The sequence below is a fragment of the Acanthopagrus latus genome, chromosome 20 (genome assembly GCF_904848185.1).
Source record: "Acanthopagrus latus isolate v.2019 chromosome 20, fAcaLat1.1, whole genome shotgun sequence".
Taxonomy (NCBI): domain Eukaryota; kingdom Metazoa; phylum Chordata; class Actinopteri; order Spariformes; family Sparidae; genus Acanthopagrus; species Acanthopagrus latus.
The window spans coordinates 9,042,287-9,063,560 of NC_051058.1; the positions used below are offsets into that span (position 1 = coordinate 9,042,287).

At 42.8% G+C, this 21,274-nt stretch overlaps 1 protein-coding gene across 3 annotated transcripts; it reads left to right on the forward strand.

The window, feature by feature from the left end:
• The first annotated feature begins 1,014 nt into the window (after nucleotides 1-1,014).
• On the forward strand, nucleotides 1,015-21,271 carry slc38a10 (solute carrier family 38 member 10). 3 transcript variants are annotated; one of them, XM_037080678.1, is made up of 18 exons: nucleotides 1,015-1,250; nucleotides 1,449-1,723; nucleotides 3,357-3,474; nucleotides 4,272-4,317; nucleotides 4,483-4,576; nucleotides 4,755-4,898; nucleotides 7,711-7,835; nucleotides 12,055-12,157; nucleotides 12,530-12,712; nucleotides 12,840-12,951; nucleotides 14,208-14,314; nucleotides 14,413-14,566; nucleotides 16,056-16,220; nucleotides 16,664-17,104; nucleotides 17,198-17,284; nucleotides 18,127-18,147; nucleotides 18,507-18,647; nucleotides 18,739-21,271. In XM_037080678.1, the coding sequence occupies exons 2-18, from the start codon at nucleotides 1,634-1,636 to the stop codon at nucleotides 20,070-20,072; spliced, it is 3,465 nt and encodes a 1,154-aa protein (XP_036936573.1). In that variant the 5' UTR covers nucleotides 1,015-1,250; nucleotides 1,449-1,633; the 3' UTR covers nucleotides 20,073-21,271. The 3 variants fall into 3 exon arrangements, with proteins under 3 accessions (XP_036936573.1, XP_036936572.1, XP_036936574.1); XM_037080677.1 differs by lacking the exon at nucleotides 7,711-7,835 and adding an exon at nucleotides 6,797-6,921 and having other exon boundaries at nucleotides 1,016-1,250; XM_037080679.1 differs by lacking the exons at nucleotides 7,711-7,835; nucleotides 18,127-18,147 and adding an exon at nucleotides 6,797-6,921 and having other exon boundaries at nucleotides 1,017-1,250.
• The last annotated feature ends 3 nt before the right edge of the window (nucleotides 21,272-21,274 follow it).

The window sequence follows — 21,274 nt, forward strand, 5'->3', positions numbered from 1 at the left end:
TCTGAATAGAGCTCTATAGAGCGACTTTTAAACTGCTGAAATTCAAGACCACGCATGCGTTTGGGGCAATGTATATCAAATACAGTGTTGTTTGACCTCTGACAGCTGTGTGAAATTGATGAAAAACAGTATAATATGGGACCTTCAAAGATATTCATAGGGACTTCATCCGTTCTATATAAATTAGGCCTTTAACTGACTGTTACTTCTCATTGTTGTTTAATCTGTAGTTATTTTTCTTAATTAATCGACCAGTTGTTTGTTCTGTAACATGCCAGAGAATGGTGACAAATACTGATCAGTGTTTCCCAAATCTCATCATGACATCTTCAAATGACTTGTTTAGTCCATTACCTAAATATATTCAGTTTACTATCAATATTTACATTTCTCTGGAATCAGGGAATTTTTTTCTCAAAAAACAAACCTGAAACCAATTAATTTACGATGAAAACTAAAGGAAAGTGTCTGAAAAGTTAAGATGAAAATCACTCTTTAGCGGTGGAATGTGACTAAATGCATTTACTCAAGTACTGTACTTTACTTCAGTATTTCTATTTTCTACCACCACACTGTAGAGCCAAATTAGCACTTTTTCTCCTCTACAATTATTTGATAACTGTAGTTAGTGGTTACTTTGACAAAGGCCATAAGCAGAGACTGTTTGTGTTAGAGGTCAAAAGCTGAAAGCTTGAAACATTTAATCCTTTACATTGTATTTTCCAAGGTTATCACATGTTTTTTTAAAGTAAAATCTTCTGACAAGTAATTTGTAGGTATAGTAAAGAGTAAAAAGTACAGTACTTAACTGTGGTGGAGTATAATTTAATTTAAGTAGCATTAAAAGTAAATACTCAACTAAAGTACATGGCTACAGGGAGTTCCTAAGAAAATATGAGAATAACGGTGAACATGCTAGAAGCAAACAAGTACAACTAATGGTACCAGAGTCATGTCCCTCATGTGACCACTAGTGGGCGCCCGAGTCTTTCAGCAGTCTGACAGCAGCGCGCCGTGTTGTCTTCGGTCACTTCCTCGACTACAGTCCCCACTTCCTGGATACGCTTTCAGAAAGAACACCCAGGTTTTGACATCGTAATCCTACACAGAGTTTCTTCTAACCTGTAGCGTGTAAACACACTCAAACCAAGACGCGGTTTTCAACGACATATGACCGTTCTGTGTGAGGAAACTACCGATGATAACGTAAACAGGCCAGCGAGGCGGAGGCGCTGAAGTCGAGGAGAAAGGTGAAAAAGTAACGTTACTAACGGTTCACGGATGTTTGTAACAGCAGCGTTTGCCTGCTAGCGAAAATACTGATTTTAGTGCGGTAATATAGTTTATACTCGTGTTTCTGTTTGTTTAGTGTGTGTTTTACAGAATGACGAAAGCTTCAGGCGAGTCGAACATCAAACTCAGTTGTTGTCTCTTGTGTTTTCTCCCAGAGCGCCACGTCATTGATCGGCGGAGGAGTCAGAAAAACACACCCGGAATATAGTCCCCCAGTCCCCTCCGCCCCGAGGCAGGCACACGGTCAAACTGCACCGTGCACCTTCAATGAGCTGCTGTCGACGTGTCGTTTGACATTTTTCTTATCGAAGGGGGTTTCCTGTCAACAAGGGGGCTCAAAATGACGGCGTCCAACTGGGGTCTTATCATGAACGTGGTGAACAGCATCGTCGGAGTGAGCGTGCTCACCATGCCCTTCTGCTTCAAACAGGTGGGTCACCTGCGGCCGAGTGCGCGTACTCGCGAATGTGGAAATAAATGGTTCCCAGACACTCATCCGTCCCTGAACGCGTCCCCCATGTGATGACTGTACACAGCGGCAGGAGTAGCTCTTTAGATTATTCACCAAAGTAGCAGTATATTCTGTATTTAACACATGAGCAACAGAGTCAGTGGACGTTCACGTATACAGAATGACCAATGTTTGTTTTAATACAAGTCATAATAGGCCGATATTAATATAATGCATTCACATGCAACCAATACAATGATGTTGTAGTTTGTCAAGCTGGATCTCCTTTGTCTTGCATTATATACTGTTTGCTAGTTGCATTTCAGGAAACACATGTGGCTGTACACGCCCTATAACGACCTGATTAAATATTCTGTATATAATAAAAACCCCTGGCATGATTTCATCCCCAATACATCATCACTGAATTCATCAACAGCACAGAGGTTTTCACTCAAGTAGAAATTATCATGCTTCACTTTGTCATGATTCATTGAAATGATGTCATAAACAGTCAGATGTTGTTTGATGTTGACTTTTGCATATAGGCGTTTCTAATACTCAGTAAACATCAATGAAGACATAGAAACGCAAAATGTAAAAAAAAAAAAAAAAAACCTTTGGTGTAACACAACATGATTCAACCAGCTTGATGACTGTGCTTCATTTTAATCTTGCTGTGTTTATGCCCTCATCATACTAGAACATCACTGTGAAGGGAAATTTACCTAATAAGTGACTGTGCTATTGTAAAAGCCAGACAACTTCCTCATGATATCGATGGACGCTCGGTTGAACATAAACACTATCTCGGCATGTTGAATGACTGCATCAGTCTTTTAATTAATTGTCTTACAGGTTTAGGCACAAATACTAAAATTGTTTTTAAACCGTCTGTCTTTGCAGAAAGACATCATTGGGCTAAACACTTTGTGCGAGGCATTCCCCTCCAACCTCTACAAAACAGGGTTAAAAGGGAGGAGTATTCATACATTCAGTCCTAACGTCATTGTGATCACAGTCTGGTCTTAGGAACAAATGGGCTGTCAAGTTTGTCAGCCCACTTCCTGCCACACTTTCTCTCTGTCTTTGTTGTGTGTGACTATGAAACAAAGTGTACACAAGTAAACTGCAAGTTCAAAATTTGTGTGTTATTTATGTAGAAAGGGAACCTAAGATAAGGAGTCTGGGTGAAATGTATTTAACTTTCTTTTTCAGTTTCAGATGTGGATAAATGTTATGTCTCTTCTCTGTATTTTAAGTTGTGGATATCTTGTACATGGATAAGCCAGCCATTCTGTTGTTACATCATCGTGTGTGTGTGTGTGTGTGTGTGTGTGTGTGTGTGTGTGTGTGTGTGTGTGTGTGTGTGCATATCTTCCCAGTCTTTTCCTTTTCACACACCTGTCTTGAGTCAAATTATTTTGTGCATTTACAGTGTGTTTCCCTGTTGGACTGGTGTTGTAATTACGTTTAAAGACTGACTGTAATCAAGTTAGTTTAGTACGATTCCAGTTTGAATCCTAGCCAGGGCATCATGACTTAATCAAGGTCATGTTGAACGCAGAATTTAATAGAGCACATTATTAAGTGCCCCTCTGTCTTTTTACAGTGCGGGATTGTGCTAGGAACTCTCCTGTTGTTCTTCTGCTCGTGGATGACTCATAAGTCCTGCATGTTTCTGGTGCACACAGCAAGCAACACCAAAAGGAGGACCTATGCAGGGTTGGGTGAGTTGAAGTAGTAATGAGTGTCATTTTAAATGAATGTTACAATTTTGCAGATAAATTATATGTTGTACAGGGAATCATCTGTGTTCCTTTTTGCTGACAGTAACAGATACACTGTCTTTCCTAGAGTTGAGGAAGAAGTGTGTGTTTTGCTGTAACAGTGATACCCGCATGACTGTACAGACAGATAAAACAGTGTCACTTAAACAAACATAAGTGGGAGAAACCGCACCTTCACCCACAATGATGATAAACATGCTGATTTTAAAGTGGAACTTTCCCAGCTCCTAGCCTTTTTCAAAGTGGTATTATTGTTGGCACCACAGTCACAAAGACAACTGGAACATTTCTGTTTTCCTCAGAGTCGCAACTACCAGTAACACAGGAAGAAATGTGAGGTCCTTCACAATAGAGACATGAAAGCATATTTTTAAAAAAAGACAATTTGACTGGGTCACCAGTCAGCCTTCATTTTCCCGGAGATTTTGTGGACAGCGGAAGTCAAAATAACAGAGTGAAAGCAAAGTTTATAGGGAACCGATCTTAACTCAGATGGTGTCATTATTCTATAACAGTTACATTGTGCAGTCAACATTTACTTCATAATGATACGTTGAAGCAAAAAACATCTCTATTGCCAGTTTACAATGCTCTACTGTAGCACACATCTTGAATAAGCACAGTGGTGGTGCTTTGATAGGTATTGAGAGATATTAGGATAGCAGAAACTATTTTTAGGACACTGCCATCTGTCAGTCTGCATATCGTTCACACTGACGTCACTCTCTTCTCTGCAGCCTTCCATGCTTACGGGAAACCAGGAAAAACACTTGTGGAGACGAGGCAAGTCTCATTATTAATTCACGACACATTCTCTGCTGTGTTTAAAGTATTATGACTTGATTTTTTACAAATAAAAAACATTGTGGATGTTTGGTTTTTTTTACAAGAATCATGTAAACTGATAATAACTGTGTTTTCACCTTTCCCCTCTTTTTCCCTCTGTAGTATGATCGGTTTGATGTTGGGGACCTGTATCGCGTTCTACGTTGTTATAGCTGATCTGGGCTCAAATTTCTTCGCTCAGCTGTTAGGTTTACAGGTTTGAGATCAGTATTTGCTACATTCATCCCTGTATATCTGAGTATCTCTGAACAATATTATAATCAAGTCCTATGTTTCCACCACACTGCAATCATCAACTTTACTGTATGGCAAAACAGTTAATTAGTGTCCTTAAGAAACAATGTTTTGTTTTCATATGACGCTGTCCCCTAAAGGTGACCTTCGGTTTTCGCGTGCTGCTGCTCATCGCCGTGTCTCTGTTCATCGTCCTCCCTCTGAGTCTGCAGCGGAACATGATGTCCTCCATCCAGTCCTTCTCCGCGATGGCTCTCATGTTCTACACTCTCTTCATGTTCACGGTGAGCCCACCAGCACATAGACCACTACATTCCATGCAACGATTATAAAAAGACTGCAATGGAAAGTTACTTCAGGTATGCAGTCAAGGTGAACATATAAAGTATTAGTTAGAATGTAAGAAATGTAGAAATGTAAAAGTTCAAAGTAAATGGAGCTCAGATGGATTTAAATGTCTTGATACAAACTCATCTAACCTGTGTGAGATTACAGCAATTGATAATAAATTTGCTGTGTTGATTCTGCAGCCAATGTGCTCTTAATGCACGTCTTCCATCCCAAACACATGTTGCAAATAATTACTACATTCATGCTGCTCTCTATTTTAACTTGAAACATATTTGATTGCCAAAATATTGTTTGGATAAATGTTATTTTGTTGTATTCTGTGTAAATTCTTCCTTATTCGCTCCATTGTACAGAACTATGTCTTCCTCACCGACACAATATTGCCTTGCTCCTCTTTTTTTGTTTTTTTTAAAAGAGCAAATTCACTCTAAATCACATCCAGCAGAAAACAATTGCTGCTCTGCTCTTTATAAGCTGAAACAAAGACTCTCCCCTTGGGAAGGAGGCACTGCTTGGAAGTGGCCACTAGAGACTTTTTAAGCACTGCAAGTGCAAAGTAAATAGAGGTCAGATATTCAACAGCACTTAATCACAAGGAGTTGCAACTTTAGGGAATTGTCTTTATATATTTGCACATTTGTTGCCAGATATAAATATGTCAGATGCTTTTTGTACATTTATGTGATGTGATTTGTAATATCACATTACAGTTTCTAGGCCAGCTGCGGTGTGCACATTTGTTCTCCGATCGTAAGTCCTGTGTCATTTCTATTTCTACATACTGCTCGATCAATCATCATTGATTAGCAGCTTCACAGTGGCTCCTGCAAAATTTGGGATGTACTGTAGCTTATTCTGGAACCTCACCCAGATATATAACAAGCCGCCGAAATATATCTAGTAACCCATTTAGGCAGTTTATACTTTTTTATGTTTGTTTTAATTCTTCTTCGAGAGCGACGCCATCCACGATCAGTTAACTAGCTGAGCCCTCACTCTTCCCCTCCTGTCTACTGTCAATCACACATGCACTGTTTTGATCATCCACATAATTAACAACAAGCTTTCTCCTCATGCGAACAGACCCGAAAACCCAAATATATTCAAATTCCAGGAATAGTCGCAAATTCTCACATGGTAGCAGTTGGACCCAGCATATGTGTGACATTTTACATATTGGTGAATGACAGTAATTAGTTAGTGGACTATTCAATTCTGTACAAGTTCAAACTTGGCACAGAGGTGCACGTGTTTGCACGTCCACAGTTCAGTCAAAACAGGCACCTGTACAACATGGAGCACTTTGTGACCTCTGATAAACATGTATTAATACCCTTGTTACGAGTATTCACACAAGCCACTGAAGTATATCTGTTACAACACCGAGCAGCACTAAAAACACACAGCCCTCTCACAGCTGACTGAAGCTACAGGTTGAAGTGTGTCCAGCAGCAGTTTTCTGCCTGATGTGATTCAGCTCATTTTACTCTTTAAGTGTTCTGTTTTACTGACCTGTAGTGCTGCTTTCACAGACTCCTCACTGCCGTTTACAGTGTCTTTGTGCGATGTGATGATCGTAGCATGGCGATATACATAACCTGGAGCGTTGGTGTGGTGTGTGTCTGGCTTCAGAACCAGGCCCGGCCTAGTCCAGACCCCTAACCCTCTAACAGTGATGTATCTTCCCTCCTTCCCTCCCTCCTTTCATCCTACTCCTTTCTGCTTATTGCTTTTTTTTCCTCTCACTCTCCTCGATCATCTCTCCTCCTCCTCCTCCTCCTCTGCACCTCTTTGTTTGCTCCCACTGTTGTTTCTGTCGCCGGTGCTGTAGATAGTGTTGTCGTCTCTGCGCTACGGCATAATCTCGGGCTCCTGGGTGGAGCGGGTTCACCTGTGGCGCTTCAAGGGCGTCATTCAGTGCCTGCCCATTATCGCCACAACCTTCTGCTGTCACCCGTAAGTAAACCAAGGAAACCACCCCCACAATAACACCACCGTAAGGGCAGTGGCGGGGGGGTGGAGAGTGAAGGAAGCCTGATGTTCCCACTGCAACTTTACGCTCCTTACACCCCCCCTCCCGCCTACCTGTACGTTTCACCCTCTCCTCTCAGTCATCCCCATTTTTCCCTTTTTAATTCGGGTTTTGGTCTGAGCCATTTGTGCTCTGTGACTGTGTGTGTGTCTGTGTGTGTGTGTTTGGTGGCAGTAGTAAAAAGGCAGAGGAGTGCAACATGCTGAAATGAAATCATGATTTTTGCAGCCCTCCCACCACCGCCCCACACCCAGGATAAGCAGCCTGGGTGTGGGTGTCGGAGGCTGGAGGGTGACAGAGTGTTCTGCTGTCCTCCGGGACTTAAAGGAGCAAGACGTAGGAAACGCATGCTGATCAAAACCTGTGGGGTGCTTTGTGTCCAGATTACACTTCTGTAAGACTTTTATTTTCCTCTCAAATTTAGGATTTCACTTTGATTCATAACGTATCACCTTCATTGCTCAATTTTGTCCGTCGTGACAGGTTTTTAGTTCAGTGTGGGATTTCTTGTCATGTCTCTTTGTTGTTTCTTCATTTTCTCTGGTTTCCCCCCTCATCCCTCATTCATTACTTTCATTATCTGTCTGTGAGCCGTCAGCATGGGTGCAGCCCCCCTCCATCCCCTCATCTTCTTCGTGCTCTTCCCCCCAACGTGTCTTCATTTGGATCGGGCCGTAACCTCCCCTCCCTCCTCCCCCTCCTTCCCCCCTCAGATGGTGCTGTCCTCGTTCAAACACGGGCTGCTCAGCGGCTGGTGGCTAGAGCAGGTCAATGTGGTGCGCTGGGAGGGTGTGTTTCGCTGTCTCCCCATCTGTGGCATGGCCTTCGCCTGTCAGTCGTAAGTACTCCACCCGCCCCTCCACCCGCACGTAATGCAACCAGCGTCAAACAGGACTCGAAACAAGACTGAGAATATGGAAAATCTGACAGTAGTCCTAAAATCATGTGGTGGGACGATGCTCAAAATGTCCTAAACTGCAGTGAATTGAATCTTTCATTGCTGCATGTAGAAATTGAGCAAACATCCCAATTATTGCATGTGCACTGGCGTCATTCCGTTATAAGCCACAGTGGAGGGTTTGGGGTGAGTTTGTGACAAATTTGTGGTGGAGATGAGGTCGTTACTGAGGCATTTCTAGACCCAGTTTCTGCACTGCTTATTTGCTAATGTGCCTTTCACAGTCAGCTCATCTGTTTCTGTTCCAGTTAGGTCCGCCGTCGCAAGAATTAACCTGAAACTGCTTTGTGACCACACTAGTGCTTTTGTTGTCTCATATGATATGAATTAAACGTCAAAAAGTTGTCGAGGGACTTTTAAATGTCACATAAATTACAATGACAATACACCGCAAGAAAAATTATCAGCGTTCAGTAGTGCATAAGTGTTTTCCTTTCTTGGTTTTAAAGGCTGCATTAATGTAAAGTGCTGTTATTTTCTTAACTGTTCTACTCGTTCTGATACTTGCCTTTATGCTCTTGGCCACTACATCCACACCCTGTTAATGTTACTAACATAAAGCTTACATTAGGGCAGTACACGCTGCTGTGTGCATACTGTAGAACTCCACTGACTCGCAACGACCAAGAACACAGATACCTCGTGAAACCAGTGGTGTTATATTGTTGGCTGACAAATCTTGTGAGTAACTAGACCCAGCAGTCAGAATTCTTACACATACATAAACAAAACAATTATTTTGGACACTACATTTTAAAATTATTGATTCATACTCATAAGAATGTTTTTAGGGTAAAGCGATTTTTATCCTGCACCTTTCTACAAGCTCTGCAGAAAAAAAAAATTGTCGTCATAAAAAAGTGATCAATATGATCTTTTAACATCTTGCGAAAATACAAATAGTCACCCCTACCATATTGTTACAATACTTATATCAAGATGTTTGGTCAAAAATAGTGTGATACTTTTGAGAAGAAAATATCAAGATAAATATCTTGTATTGTTACCTTTTCTTAAAGCCATATTGCCCAGCCCTTTGCTGACCCTGCTAGTGTGGCAAATACTGTACATACATTGAGTTTATTTTCTTTACCAGGAGCGAAGAATGTTTTAATGCTTTTTTCCATGCGTAACATCCCATGCTGACCTCTACACTTACTCTGTGTCACTTCTCATAACTTAATCAGGGCACCTTCACTTTTTCATCTCTCCATTGTCGTCCATCTGCATGCTCTGTCACCGCACTTTTTTTTTTTCCTGGCCTTTGAGCTTTGCTGCTTGCTCTGGGTTTGCGTTGAGTCAAGCGGTAGAAGGTCTGCTTATCTTTGATTTGAACGCAGCACTGGGCAAGGATGCAGGGGGTGTTGTGGTGAGGTCATTAGGAGCCAGATGTTTGGGTGGTGGTACTGTATGGGTTTGTTTGTGTGTGAGAGAGAGTGAGGTAAGTGGCTGGAGTGGGTGACTGTAGCCTTGAGACTGAAACGAGACTTTAATTAATGTAATCGCACGAAGCCAACAGAACATTACGATATGTCGAGCGCTTTTATTAGCAAGTGAGGTGTGCCCATGTTAGAGGGAGGAAGAAAGTGTGCACTCTTGTGTGTTTATGCTTGTGCCTTTTGTGCGTCAGGTTCCTACTAGTGGCGCTGAGTGATATTTGGCAAGGCGATTTCTTGGCCTGTGGTCAGGCCGAGCAAGGCGAGCGCTCCGTTAGGCAGCAGGCAGCTTAAGCCAAACCACTAATCAACACATTGGACCACCGCCATCTTACAGACACACACTGATGTATTCACATGCTGATTAAACAGCTCTCAGCACATTGGATTTTTATTACATTCATGAAATGTGTTTACTTTCAGTTAAAACATTACTTAACATCACCATTATGTCGGGATGGGAGCTGGCCCCGTTGTTTTTTGGCTGCTCTTTGAATAGTGAAGAGCAGTTAGCTCATAATAGAGGGACATACGAAAAACACGTGCAGCGAAAATGTCCCTCTGTGATGCTACCGTCAGCATGCTTTCAGCTCCAAGTTAATGATATTATCTCCAGCACACACTCGAGCCCTCCCAACACACATGCACACTTCCCCCACGTTTGCTTTGAAGACCTTCTCCGTCATATTTCCTCCATTTAAGGGCAGCGTTAAAGCAAAAACACATTAGCCTCTGAGTCGGGACTATTGAGTGACCATTAGATGCTTTAGCTCCGCACTTACGATATGCCGTTTTATTTAACCTTGGCTCTGAGATTTACTGGTTTGCGGATTAAACAAGCGTCAAGAAAAAGCACCACGGGACAGTGCTGGCTCATAAAACCAGAGTGTGTGAAAGAGAGACGGGCAAAGAGGCCGAGAAAGTTATGGTTTCTTTCCCTCTCTCTCATTTCTTCTCTCTGTTTCTTCCTCTCACACATATAAGAGGGCGAGGGAGAGAGGAAGAGAGGAGGCGAGCACAAAGAGTCTGCCAGGAAAGTTTATAATGCTCTAAAACCTGCCAGGCACTCGCTGTTATATATAAAGCCTGTAAATCCATGGGGTAATGTGCGGATGGTCCGCTCCACACAGCACAGGAGATAGGTACCTGGGCGTACACACAGGCAAGTCTTAGGTACAACCTCAGCCAGCCTTGACTACTGTCACCCATTCTGTGTCACACACATACACACACACACACACACACACACACACACACACACACACACACACACACACACACACACACACTCCGACACACCTCAGCCCCACTGCCATCACATGACTCCCATCTCGTGTGCAATTAAAACATTTTGAAACAACTGTTATTATACTGTATTCATAATATGAAACAAAATCCACATGCTGAAAAACTTGATGCATTCATGTGCATGTCAGACGTACCTACAGACACACAACACTTGTTGATATGCTCTAAAGGCTTCTAAATTACATTGCACATTGTTGTGGAAAGCAGTCAATTGATAATTTGCAGCACAATTCCACCTCTTATCAGTTCAATTAGTGTAATTATTATAGTTTAACAGTTATTTGATAAATGGTGAAGAAGGATTTGAAGCAAACAAAGTACACGAGCAAGTGAAAAACAAACATATGTAATTAAATTTAAGTTGATCTTTTCCCATTGGGTAGGGATGTTCGGCTGTTAATTTCAAACTATTTCTCAGCTGTTTTTTGGTCAAAACTGTCAGCTTTGACTATTATCACCCATAGGCAGTCGGCAATTTGAGGGGGGACACAGTCCCCCTCCTTAGCAAAATGACCAAAATGCATCGTCAGTGATAATGGGGGTGTAAATCACCAGTTTTATCACGATACAATATGATATCTATTCATTGGATGGGGGTACAGTATTGGCCAATATCATAAATATCATTACCATGATACAATTTAAATTTTATTCAATTCAGGTGCCTACAATCAATATGAAATACAATATCATATGTCCATTTAACACAATCTGTCACCTGACCCTCCAGCATGAGGATTAGCCATTATGATATTATAGATTTTAGCAAGTTATACATAGCTTCTTAGTTTGCTTGTATGACTTTTATGTTGGAGCACGTTTTGCAGAAGATAGCAGTGACTGACATTTATTAGCAAAGAATGCAGATAATGTGGAAATTTACATTTGTGAGTAGGCATTAATGACAAACAGGAGATCTGACTGCAGCTTTGTAGACAATATAAATCTTCATAATCAAATGATGCATCTCTCTCCTCATGTCCTTGTCACCATCCAACTCAGACAAGTGATTTATTTTTGCTTGTTTAGTCCATTAAAGTTTAAACGGTGTAAGACTGTCATCAGTAATGCATCAAATTGAGTGGCACAAATGGGCCTCCATATGGCTGCACATTAAAGAAATCTACAGAGCAGTTTGCAGAAAAAAATCCCAACTCTGTCGATTCATGTAACAACCGGGAGACTACTTTCCCCTGACTCTCCCTGATAGATGTGGGAGTGCCACATCTCAGAGCAAAAGTTGTGTATCTGACAGTCCAGACAGCACATGAATACACAACAACAGCAGCGCAGATGTGGTCTTGTGTCATTCAGCTCGCAGATTGTTTTGTTGTTGGGCTGCTTGGATCTCACAGACAGGTGCTGCCGACCTACGACAGCCTGGACGAGCCTTCCGTCAAGCGCATGAGCACCATCTTTACCTCGGCCCTCAACGTAGTCACCATCTTCTACATCACTGTGAGTGGAGTACACACTTCCAGCCTCTGACATTTTGGACTCACTATATTTGCCACTGTCAGTGCTGTCACATGGAAACCTTGAGCTATTACAGTCTGCTCCTCCTGATTTTTTGAAAAAAGCCTTCAAATCGACGCCAAAAAAGTTAATGAAATCTGTTCTTTCTTGTGAGAACTCTAACACCTTTTATGCCTGTGTCGGTGGTAAAATTGGTCTTTTGTTGTTCTAAACTGGCATTAAGAGTGTTTTGGAAGGCGATGTTTCCATCAGACAGCACAGCAGATGTTATTCATGTGTACACAGTTTCAACTGAGGAACTTCTACACATTCACATCTCCATATTTCGCTTGCCTCCACCTCTCTCTGAGCCAGGTCGGTTTCTTTGGGTACGTCAGCTTCACGGAGAACATCGCTGGCAACGTGCTGATGAACTTCCCATCCAACCTTGTGACGGAGATGATCCGCGTTGGCTTCATGATGTCCGTCGCTGTCGGATTCCCCATGATGATCCTGCCCTGCCGTCAGGCCATTAACACCATGCTTTTTGAGCAGCAGGTGAGCGCAAGTGTTAGTGGTAAACCAGCTGTACGGGGAGTGCAGATGGTTTGAAGATTTGGATACAAGTTCTTCAGATTTAATTCATTTATTTTCGCTCATTTTAATCCCTGTTTCCGTCTTACAGCAGAAGGATGGGACGTTTGCTGCCGGGGGATACATGCCTCCTCTGCGCTTCAAAGCGATCACCCTCTGCATTGTGTTCGGCACCATGCTGGGAGGCATTCTTATCCCAAACGGTACGTCCTGTGTATGTGTGCGAACAATCAGACACGAATTGAAACTGTATGTGTGCTCGCTGACTGCAGGTCTTTAAGGTGCATGTGTTCCTTTATGTGGGCGGAGTAGCTGGGGAGCTTTACGACGTGTGTGAATGTGACTTTATGAGTCAGTGACTGTCACACTCTAACACAGTCCTTAAATCAGGGCCCTAACTTTTATCTCCTTTTAGACGGGCAGACGGGAAGATAGGGCCATTATTCTCCCAGTCTCTCTCAACACGCGCGCGCACACACACACACACACACACACACATCCATGTACACACCAATATTGGCTCCCCGTCAAGTTCTTTGAGTCTGTCCGTCCCTCTCAGGAACGACTCCAAAAAGGTGGAGATGTAAAGGTTAGCATGAGTTTATGTTTTATTCATCCTTTTATATGGTGGCTGTTTATTAAACTTTTGATTGGGTCCACACACAAACACACACAAACACAAAGCACGTTTGGCCGGCTCTTTGTGTATCTAATCAGACTAATAGACTGAGGAGAAGGGAGGTAAGGACCCTGGGGAGAATGGACACTAAATCTGAGGGAGACAATATGGTGTCCGTCCTCTGGATGAACGATGGGCTTCCAGGCCCGACGCCCAGCCGGCCTGGTCCACAGAGACAGGGGTGGGGCCAGGGCTTGCTACTGCCAGGAGCAGGGTGCCATGGATGGCAGCCTGGGGCTGGGCGGGTGCCGGTTATGAATGGCAGAGGAAGATGTGAATGGAGTTAGTAATGAAGATATACAGTATATATGGGGAAGTGAGTTTTTTTTTTCCATCAATACCCATTCTTCAGCACCACCTGTTGTTTTACAAATGTGTTTATTTTAATTGATTTTAATGTGGCTTTTGGGTAAGATAACAAAAAGTGAATATTGTTATAATGTTTCGCATAGATATTGTAGTCATCATTAAGGTTATGTTTCTATTTTTACTATGACTTGAGAGGGAAGATCTTTCAAACTTTTATCCCTTTCTTTTAGCCATATCAACTAATTATCAGCTTTTTAAACCGTTTATCTTCTATCTTAAGCAAATTGTTACAACTTTTCATTCACAATTGTTATCTAGCAAGAGAGAGATGAGATGAGATTATTTCATCAGGTTTTATTACTGCTATTATTATCACAGAATTACCCACTAGGGAACAGGTACCCGTGGGAGTCCCTGCTCTCCAGAATCGCAAGGTGTAATGCTTGTTTTTCTCTCCCTTTCTTTCTTTAGTGGAAACTATTCTGGGTCTGACTGGTGCCACCATGGGCAGCCTCATCTGCTTCATATGCCCAGCTCTCATATACAGAAAGATCCAGAAGAATGGCATCATTGCTCAGGTGATATAGTCATATTTAACAGTCTTAATCATTTGAAAAAAGGTTTATTCATTGTTTCTGACCTGTTGTGCTTCTCCCTCTCTTTCTCTATTCTGTAGCTCGTGCTTTTGGTTGGTCTGGGCATCCTGCTGGTCAGCACCTTTACCACCCTGTCAATTTCGGCCCGTAGTCCCGGCACCAGGGTCCAAGCTCCTCCTCCACCAGCACCCGACAAGAACAACCTGCTGCTACCGGACCTCCCTGAACTGCACGGTAAAGATCACAGCATGCACTAATGGCTGGCACTTATGTACTTGATGGGATGTAGAATAAAGTGCTTTACTAATGATCCATGGAAACATTTACCTCAACGGGCCGGAGCCAGGGTTGTCTGCTGTGTCTGAGAATGGACAGCAGTGCCGCATTTAATTATTTCATGCAAAAGGGACCAACAAGCACGGGAGACATGTTTATTTCTAAAGTCGCGGCACCCAAAGACGGCAACATAAAGAGTATATGAGGCCACAGTAAAGGGCCAATGAGACTAAATTAGAAACACAAAGCCACAGCCACAAAAAGGTTTCTTTCATCCCTGTAAGAAGAAAAGATGGAGACAGACGAAGTGACTGATAGACAGACAGCTAAGGTGAGGAGATAACCTCTTGATAATATCTGAGAGCAGCGCTGAGTGCTTGACATTGATGGAGCGAGAGTGATGCCCTTCAAACTCAAGTAATTTCTCTCCTCCACCCCTCTACCCCTGTTTCATTTCTCCTGCCATCCCCTCCCCCCAAAACACATTGTCTACACCCCCGTCTCCCCTGTATCTCCAGTGGCAGCTATAAAATGCCTCCAAGCTCTAGCTGCATAAAGGGAAGAGGGTGATATGGTTTTGGCGAGGGAAGAGGGGTGCAGACAAGGGGAGAGGGTTTTAGTGCCAGTTCTTGTCCTTACCCCATTTGAGCCTAATCGCAAAGGCTCAATCTTTGTAATTCTTTCTTTTTTTAGTCAGAACTGTTTCCTTATTTTTACTCCAGATGAAACACATGTGGTCTGATTTACACACCTGTTTCCTCTTCTCTTCTCTTCTCTTCTCTTCTCTTCTCTTCTCTTCTCTTCTCTTCTCTTCTCTTCTCTTCACTTCACGCCAATTGTATCAGCTTTGCCATTGTCAGTATTTGCTGCCACCTAGTGGATCCTCTCGTGAGAAATAGTCAGTGGAATCAATTACAAACAAGTGTGTTGCTGCAGCACATATGCAGAGTTGTTAAATTATTTTAATGCCGGCAGTTAATGTGTGCAATAAACACAGCTGTACCAGAAAATAAAGAGTGGATGTCAGGGCCAGTATTAAATAGGAATACAGTCGCTTTACTTTTCTCAGACAAGAGAAAATAGTGGAATAAACGAGGTGTCGAATTTACGGTTTCTCGATTTAGTCACGTTACTCTCGTTAATGCGTCTCATATTTTTCAGACTGACTGTATATACTGTCTGTGTGGGGAAAAGAACACAGCAAAGGCAAATAAAAAGAGCACTAGAAGCATTACTAAACAACAATTAAAAATATCTTGGTGTGAAAACTTAGTTTTTATGGATGTATAAATCTGTTACTAAGAACTAATTTACATAGTTGTTTTGCCCAAACAAGGAGCACAAAGGATCTTGGGGCTATGTTGGATATCTGACATGTTTGTGGAGGTGATATCCAGTTGCAGTACTCTGCGTTGTAACAGATTATGGTTTGTGTTTTTGCGTGTAGACAACCCTGTAAACAAGAAGCCAGTGGAGATTGAAGAGCCTGACCTTCCAGCTGTGAAGGAGGTACAACCTGTTGACAGGGTCGAGCCCCCCCAGATTAAAGGACCAGAGGAACTACCCAAGAAGAGGAAGGAGGAAGAGGTGCAGCTGGACCGCCCCGATGCTGGTAAGCAAACTGAACCACTACCTTAATCTTAAAGGGTACGTCTATCAGAGGTCTTTGGGAGTACTACTGCTGCTTTTGAAAAGCAGTTCACTGGTCTGTCATTGCATTGCTACAACACTTTTGAATTCATGGACAATTTCAAAACAAATGATTAGAATGACACAGCAGAATCAGAGATATTGCCTTTTTTATTTCACACATTCTTCTTGCTTTTCAAAAACTGGTGCCTACAATACCCACAATGCAAATTAGCCACTGAGAGACATCACTAGAGGCGATTTATCAGGTTGGATGCAGCTTGTTCTGTTTACAAAAAAGGCTTTATATTACTTCACATATGCAGTAGTTCTCTCCAAGACCTGTTAACACACTTCAATATATAAAATTAACTGTTTTTTCAATGAACTCTGTAGAATCAGTGATGTTTCTGTCTGTTTACCCAGGTGTTGCGGTGCCAGAGGCGGAGGCCCATCGCCATGAACCACCTATCCCTCATGACGAGGTCATGGTAGACCAAAGAAAGAACAACGAAGAACTGAAGGAGGACAAGGATCAAGCTCCTGCTGCAGGAGGAGAGGAAAAACCCAAAAGAGATGACAACCAAGGGCAGGCTGTGGAGGTGAACCAAAAAGACAGCAATGCTGAAGAGAAACCAAAGCCCGCTGAGGCCGTTGTGAAGAAAGAGGAAGTAGATTTGGGTGGAGGTGAAGTCCTGTCCAATGAGGTGCTGGAGAAGCCAGTTGGAGACGCAGGCAAAAAGCAGGAGGCCAACAAGCTTGATCCTGGTAAAGAACCTCTCGCAGGGAATGGAGCTGTGGTGGAAAATCAGGCTGCGGCGGGAAAAGATGATAATGTGGTTAAAGCTCCGGAGGCTGCAGGGAAAGGTGAGTATTTATGGCTTGTGGAACTGTAGTTTAAGGCAGCTGGATGGAAAAACAGTAAATGCAACATTGATGTGATATCTGCTGATCCTTCAGCTCCCGTTCCAGACGGAGAGCATCATCCTGCTGCAGACGAGGCGCCAGCAGCGGACGGCAAAGACACAGCAGATGAGAAGTTGGATGGTAAGTGGAGAAGAAAACGTTATCAACACCAGTTCATCATCGTAGATTACAAGTTGCATTACAGATGTGTCATACAGTGATACAACACTGATTTTTTTTCCACAAATATTAATAGGATTTGAAGATATATCTACATTAAGATATTTCTTGTCCAGCTAAATTAAAGTTTGGACACAAGTTTGAATTATTTACAAGTCAACAATCATAGAGCAAGTATGCTACGTAAATGAGGTGCGGATAGCAGCTTTTCCAGTGATGGTAGCTTCCATTGACCAGAATGCAATGTAACTGCACCTTTGTGTGGAAGGTGTGTAAGCTTATGAAATACAGTGGTCCTCTGGCAGTAATGCTGCCCTCAGGTGCTCCTCCACTTCATGTCTTTTAACTTGGGTGTGTTCATGTGTTGTCGTTTTGAAATGTGGGAGCAACACGGATGCTGAAAATAAGTTTTTTTTGTTTTGTTTTTTTTTTTACATTTTATCACTCAGAGCTTTCAAAAGTTGCAAGAAAGAGTAAATGTTGTAGTAAATGTGCAGTGTTTTGCTGCATGCTGTTTATGCCCCTGCCTCTCTTTTCTTCATCTCAGTTTGCTTGTGTTGATCTTATGTAATCTCTGGGATCTGCTTATGGTGCCTGTATTTGATGGCACAAATGGTGTAAAAGACAGCAGAGATGCACAGATTCATTCCTTTCCCCTACTTCTTGACCTGGCTTGTTACACTATGCAGTCATTTTTGGCTTTTGTTGACTTTTCTTCTGTTCTGTTTACCTTTGCCCTCTCTCTCCTCTTCTCCATTTTTACGCTTTTTTTTCTTTCTGTCTCTGCCGGACTCCTATCACAGTGATAAAAAAGCTGGTTGCAGGTATGAATTCCATCTTGCCTCCTCTCTTTACCCTCAGTCTGATGCTCTGTCATTCACTCAGTACATATACACAGTACATATAATTGTGTTTTTGTCATATCACTAAATTATGTGCCAGTTTAGACTCCAACCACTCACCTTGCCCTCTAACATTGTGTGTGTGTGTGTGTGTGTGTGTGTGTGTGTGTGTGTGTGTGTGTGTGTGTGTGTGTGTGTGTGTGTGTGTGTGTGTGTGGCCATAGTGGAATATTTGCGTTCCCTTCCCACACCAGCCTAACTAAGCTTCTTGACTAATGCATTGCCCTCTGACTTATCTCAGACTCATAGACTTATTTTAATTGAACATTTCTGTCGTGTAGAGGGCCAGCTCGACCACGCCGTGCTGCTGCAGGTGATCAAGGAGCAGCAGCAGCAGCAGAAGAGACTTCTCGACCAGCAAGAGAAACTGCTGGCTGTCATAGAGGAGCAACACAAAGAAATCCACCAGAAACAACCTGCAGGTGCGTATACACACCATGTTTTATTTTTGCAGATATGGCACTTGTGTTCAATTTAAGAAACTGATTTAACAAAGTGTTTATACCTTTTAAGGAGCTGCTGGTGAAGGCGAGGCAGAGAAAGGCCTCCAGGAACACTTGGAGGTGATGGAAGGTGGAGCAGCAGAGGCCAAAGATTCAGTAGTGGCCTCAGACCCGAAGCAACCTAAGGAGGTAGCCGGAGGTGTCGAGCCTCAGGCCCAGAAGGAAGCTCAGATTGTGGATAAGGGTGATGAGGTCGCGGCTCCTAAAGCACCTTACAAGGAGGACAGCCATGTTGAGGCTGGAGGAGAATCCCACAAGCACAGTCAGCTGGGGGCGAGGGGAGTGCCGCTGGGAAAGAAAGAGCCTGATGATCATGCGGAGGTACCGCCGAATAATCAGGCTGCTCAACTTAAAGATGAAGAAAGGAGCCTGGATAAAGAAAAGGAGAAAATTGATGATCTTAAAAATGAACAGATAGAGAAAGTGGTTCAGGCAAGGCTGGAAAAAGAACAGCTTGAGAAGGAGATAAAGGAGAAGATGGCCAGAGAGCAGGAGTTAGAAAAAATAGAGAAAGAAAGGATAGACAAAGAAGTGCAGGTGAGGTTAGAGAAAGAACGACAGGAGAAGGAGCAACAGGAAAAGCTGGCCAGAGAACAGGAGTTAGAAAGAGTAGAGAGAGAAAGGATAGAGAAAGAAGTGCAGGCAAGGTTAGAAAAAGAGCGGCTGGAGAGGGAGAAAAGAGAGAAGCAGGAGCTGGAGAAGGAGAGGATAGAGAAAGAAGTGCAGGCACGAGTGGAGAAGGAGCGGCTGGAAAGGGAGAAACGAGAGAAGCAGGAGCTGGAGAAAGAGAGATCACTGAAAGAGAAACTTGCACAGGGGAAAGCTGCCGAGGAGAGACATCAGCAGGAGATCCAGAGAGCAGACAATGAAATCCTTGAGAGAGCGAGGAAAGAGAAAAATGCGGAGGAGGCTCGAGAGAGGCTGGCCCAGCTGGAGCGAGCTGTGGAAGCCAAAAAAGTTGCACAGGGGGCTGAGAGAGAAGACGGCGAAGCTTTGAAGAATGGAGGACGAGACCTCAAAGAGAAAGCTGCCGCTCAGGCGGACCCCGGAGAAGATGTGGAAGACAGGGCCGTCAAAGTCGGGGCTCACCCCCAGGGCTCCCACGAGAAGGCCAGGGACCAGGGAGAGATGGATCTAAGGAGGAAGCGCAGGGCACTGGGACCCGGAGAGACCAGAGAGGCTGGAGGGCCTCCAAAGGAGACCAGGGCCATGCCGGGGCTGGAGCCCCTGCTGGAGCTGGGGGGCTCAGACCTGCACGCGGCCCTGGAGGAGCAGCTACTGGCTGGGGCCATGGTGCACTCACGGCAGATTAAGCAGGCTTCAGAGGACAAGGGAGCAAAATAACACACATCAGACACACACATACACACACACAGTACACCTGCAGAAAACTTCTCATACTGTGGACCGTGAAAATGCTGCCTTATATTCTTTCTTGCCTTCAAAAAATGTTATGGACAAAGAGGAACATCTCTCTCTATTGATACTGTGTACTCTGAATAACCCAAAGTCTATTAAAGAGCAAAGTGTTTGTAAATATTAACTTATTTTTGTCAGTCGGAGGGAGAATTTGAAGAGGTAACTATTGAAATGTATATGCAAATACCAAATTCTATGGAGCGAATATATTAACGTTTGTATTTGAATCACCTTGATTCCTTGTTCTTCACCAGCTTCGCAGAGTCTGCTTCTCAGTAGGATCTGTGCGTTATTGTCTCCTGTGCTGATTTTGTATTAAAAAGGAAGGAAGAATATATATATTCTGCTTCTTACCTGTTGTGCTATTTATCCATCTAGTTTGTTTCAGTGTGAGTTGTCAGAATTTGGACATATCGTCAGTCAGGATATCTGCCTTTTAAACAGCATAAGTAGCACAACAGGTAAGAGGTAGAATACAGTTTGTATTGCTGATTTTGGGGTGAACTGTCCCTTTAAGGCATTGGTCAACTTGTGCTTATCTGTTACTTTGAGATGTAAATATTGTAAGTGTTCTGTGATCATGTTTAAGGTTTCTTTGAACCAACATTAACCACATACTGGATGTAACGTGTGTTCACTTTCAAATGGAATTGAATGAATACAACCTCCATGCTGGAGCTATGAGGTATATAGTGTAGCCTTACTGTTTATAAACTGTGGACAATGGAGCAGCTCGATCCATCTGGGTCCATAACATTCCATCTTCAATATCTCTTCCTTGTTAGATTATCAGTGCCTTCCTAGCCAAATGCTGCAGCAACGATAATTTATCAAAACAAAAATATGTTTGTGGTGTTGTTCCTCGGGATCTCTTACTGTAAACAGTACAGTAATTATAAGAAAATTAGATATGAACATGCCTGTTTCTGTTTCTACAAAAGAAAATATGGTTGTTGTGTTTCTTAGTAATCAGACTTCTCTGAATTTACTTTTTCCATTGGCACTTCAACACATGCTGGACCTTTGCTTTGTACAAGAGGCTATTTTTATTATGGATATTTTTCTATGTGCATTGTATTTCTGTACATTTTGCTGAGAAAAATAAATACAAAACATCTCTGACAGCC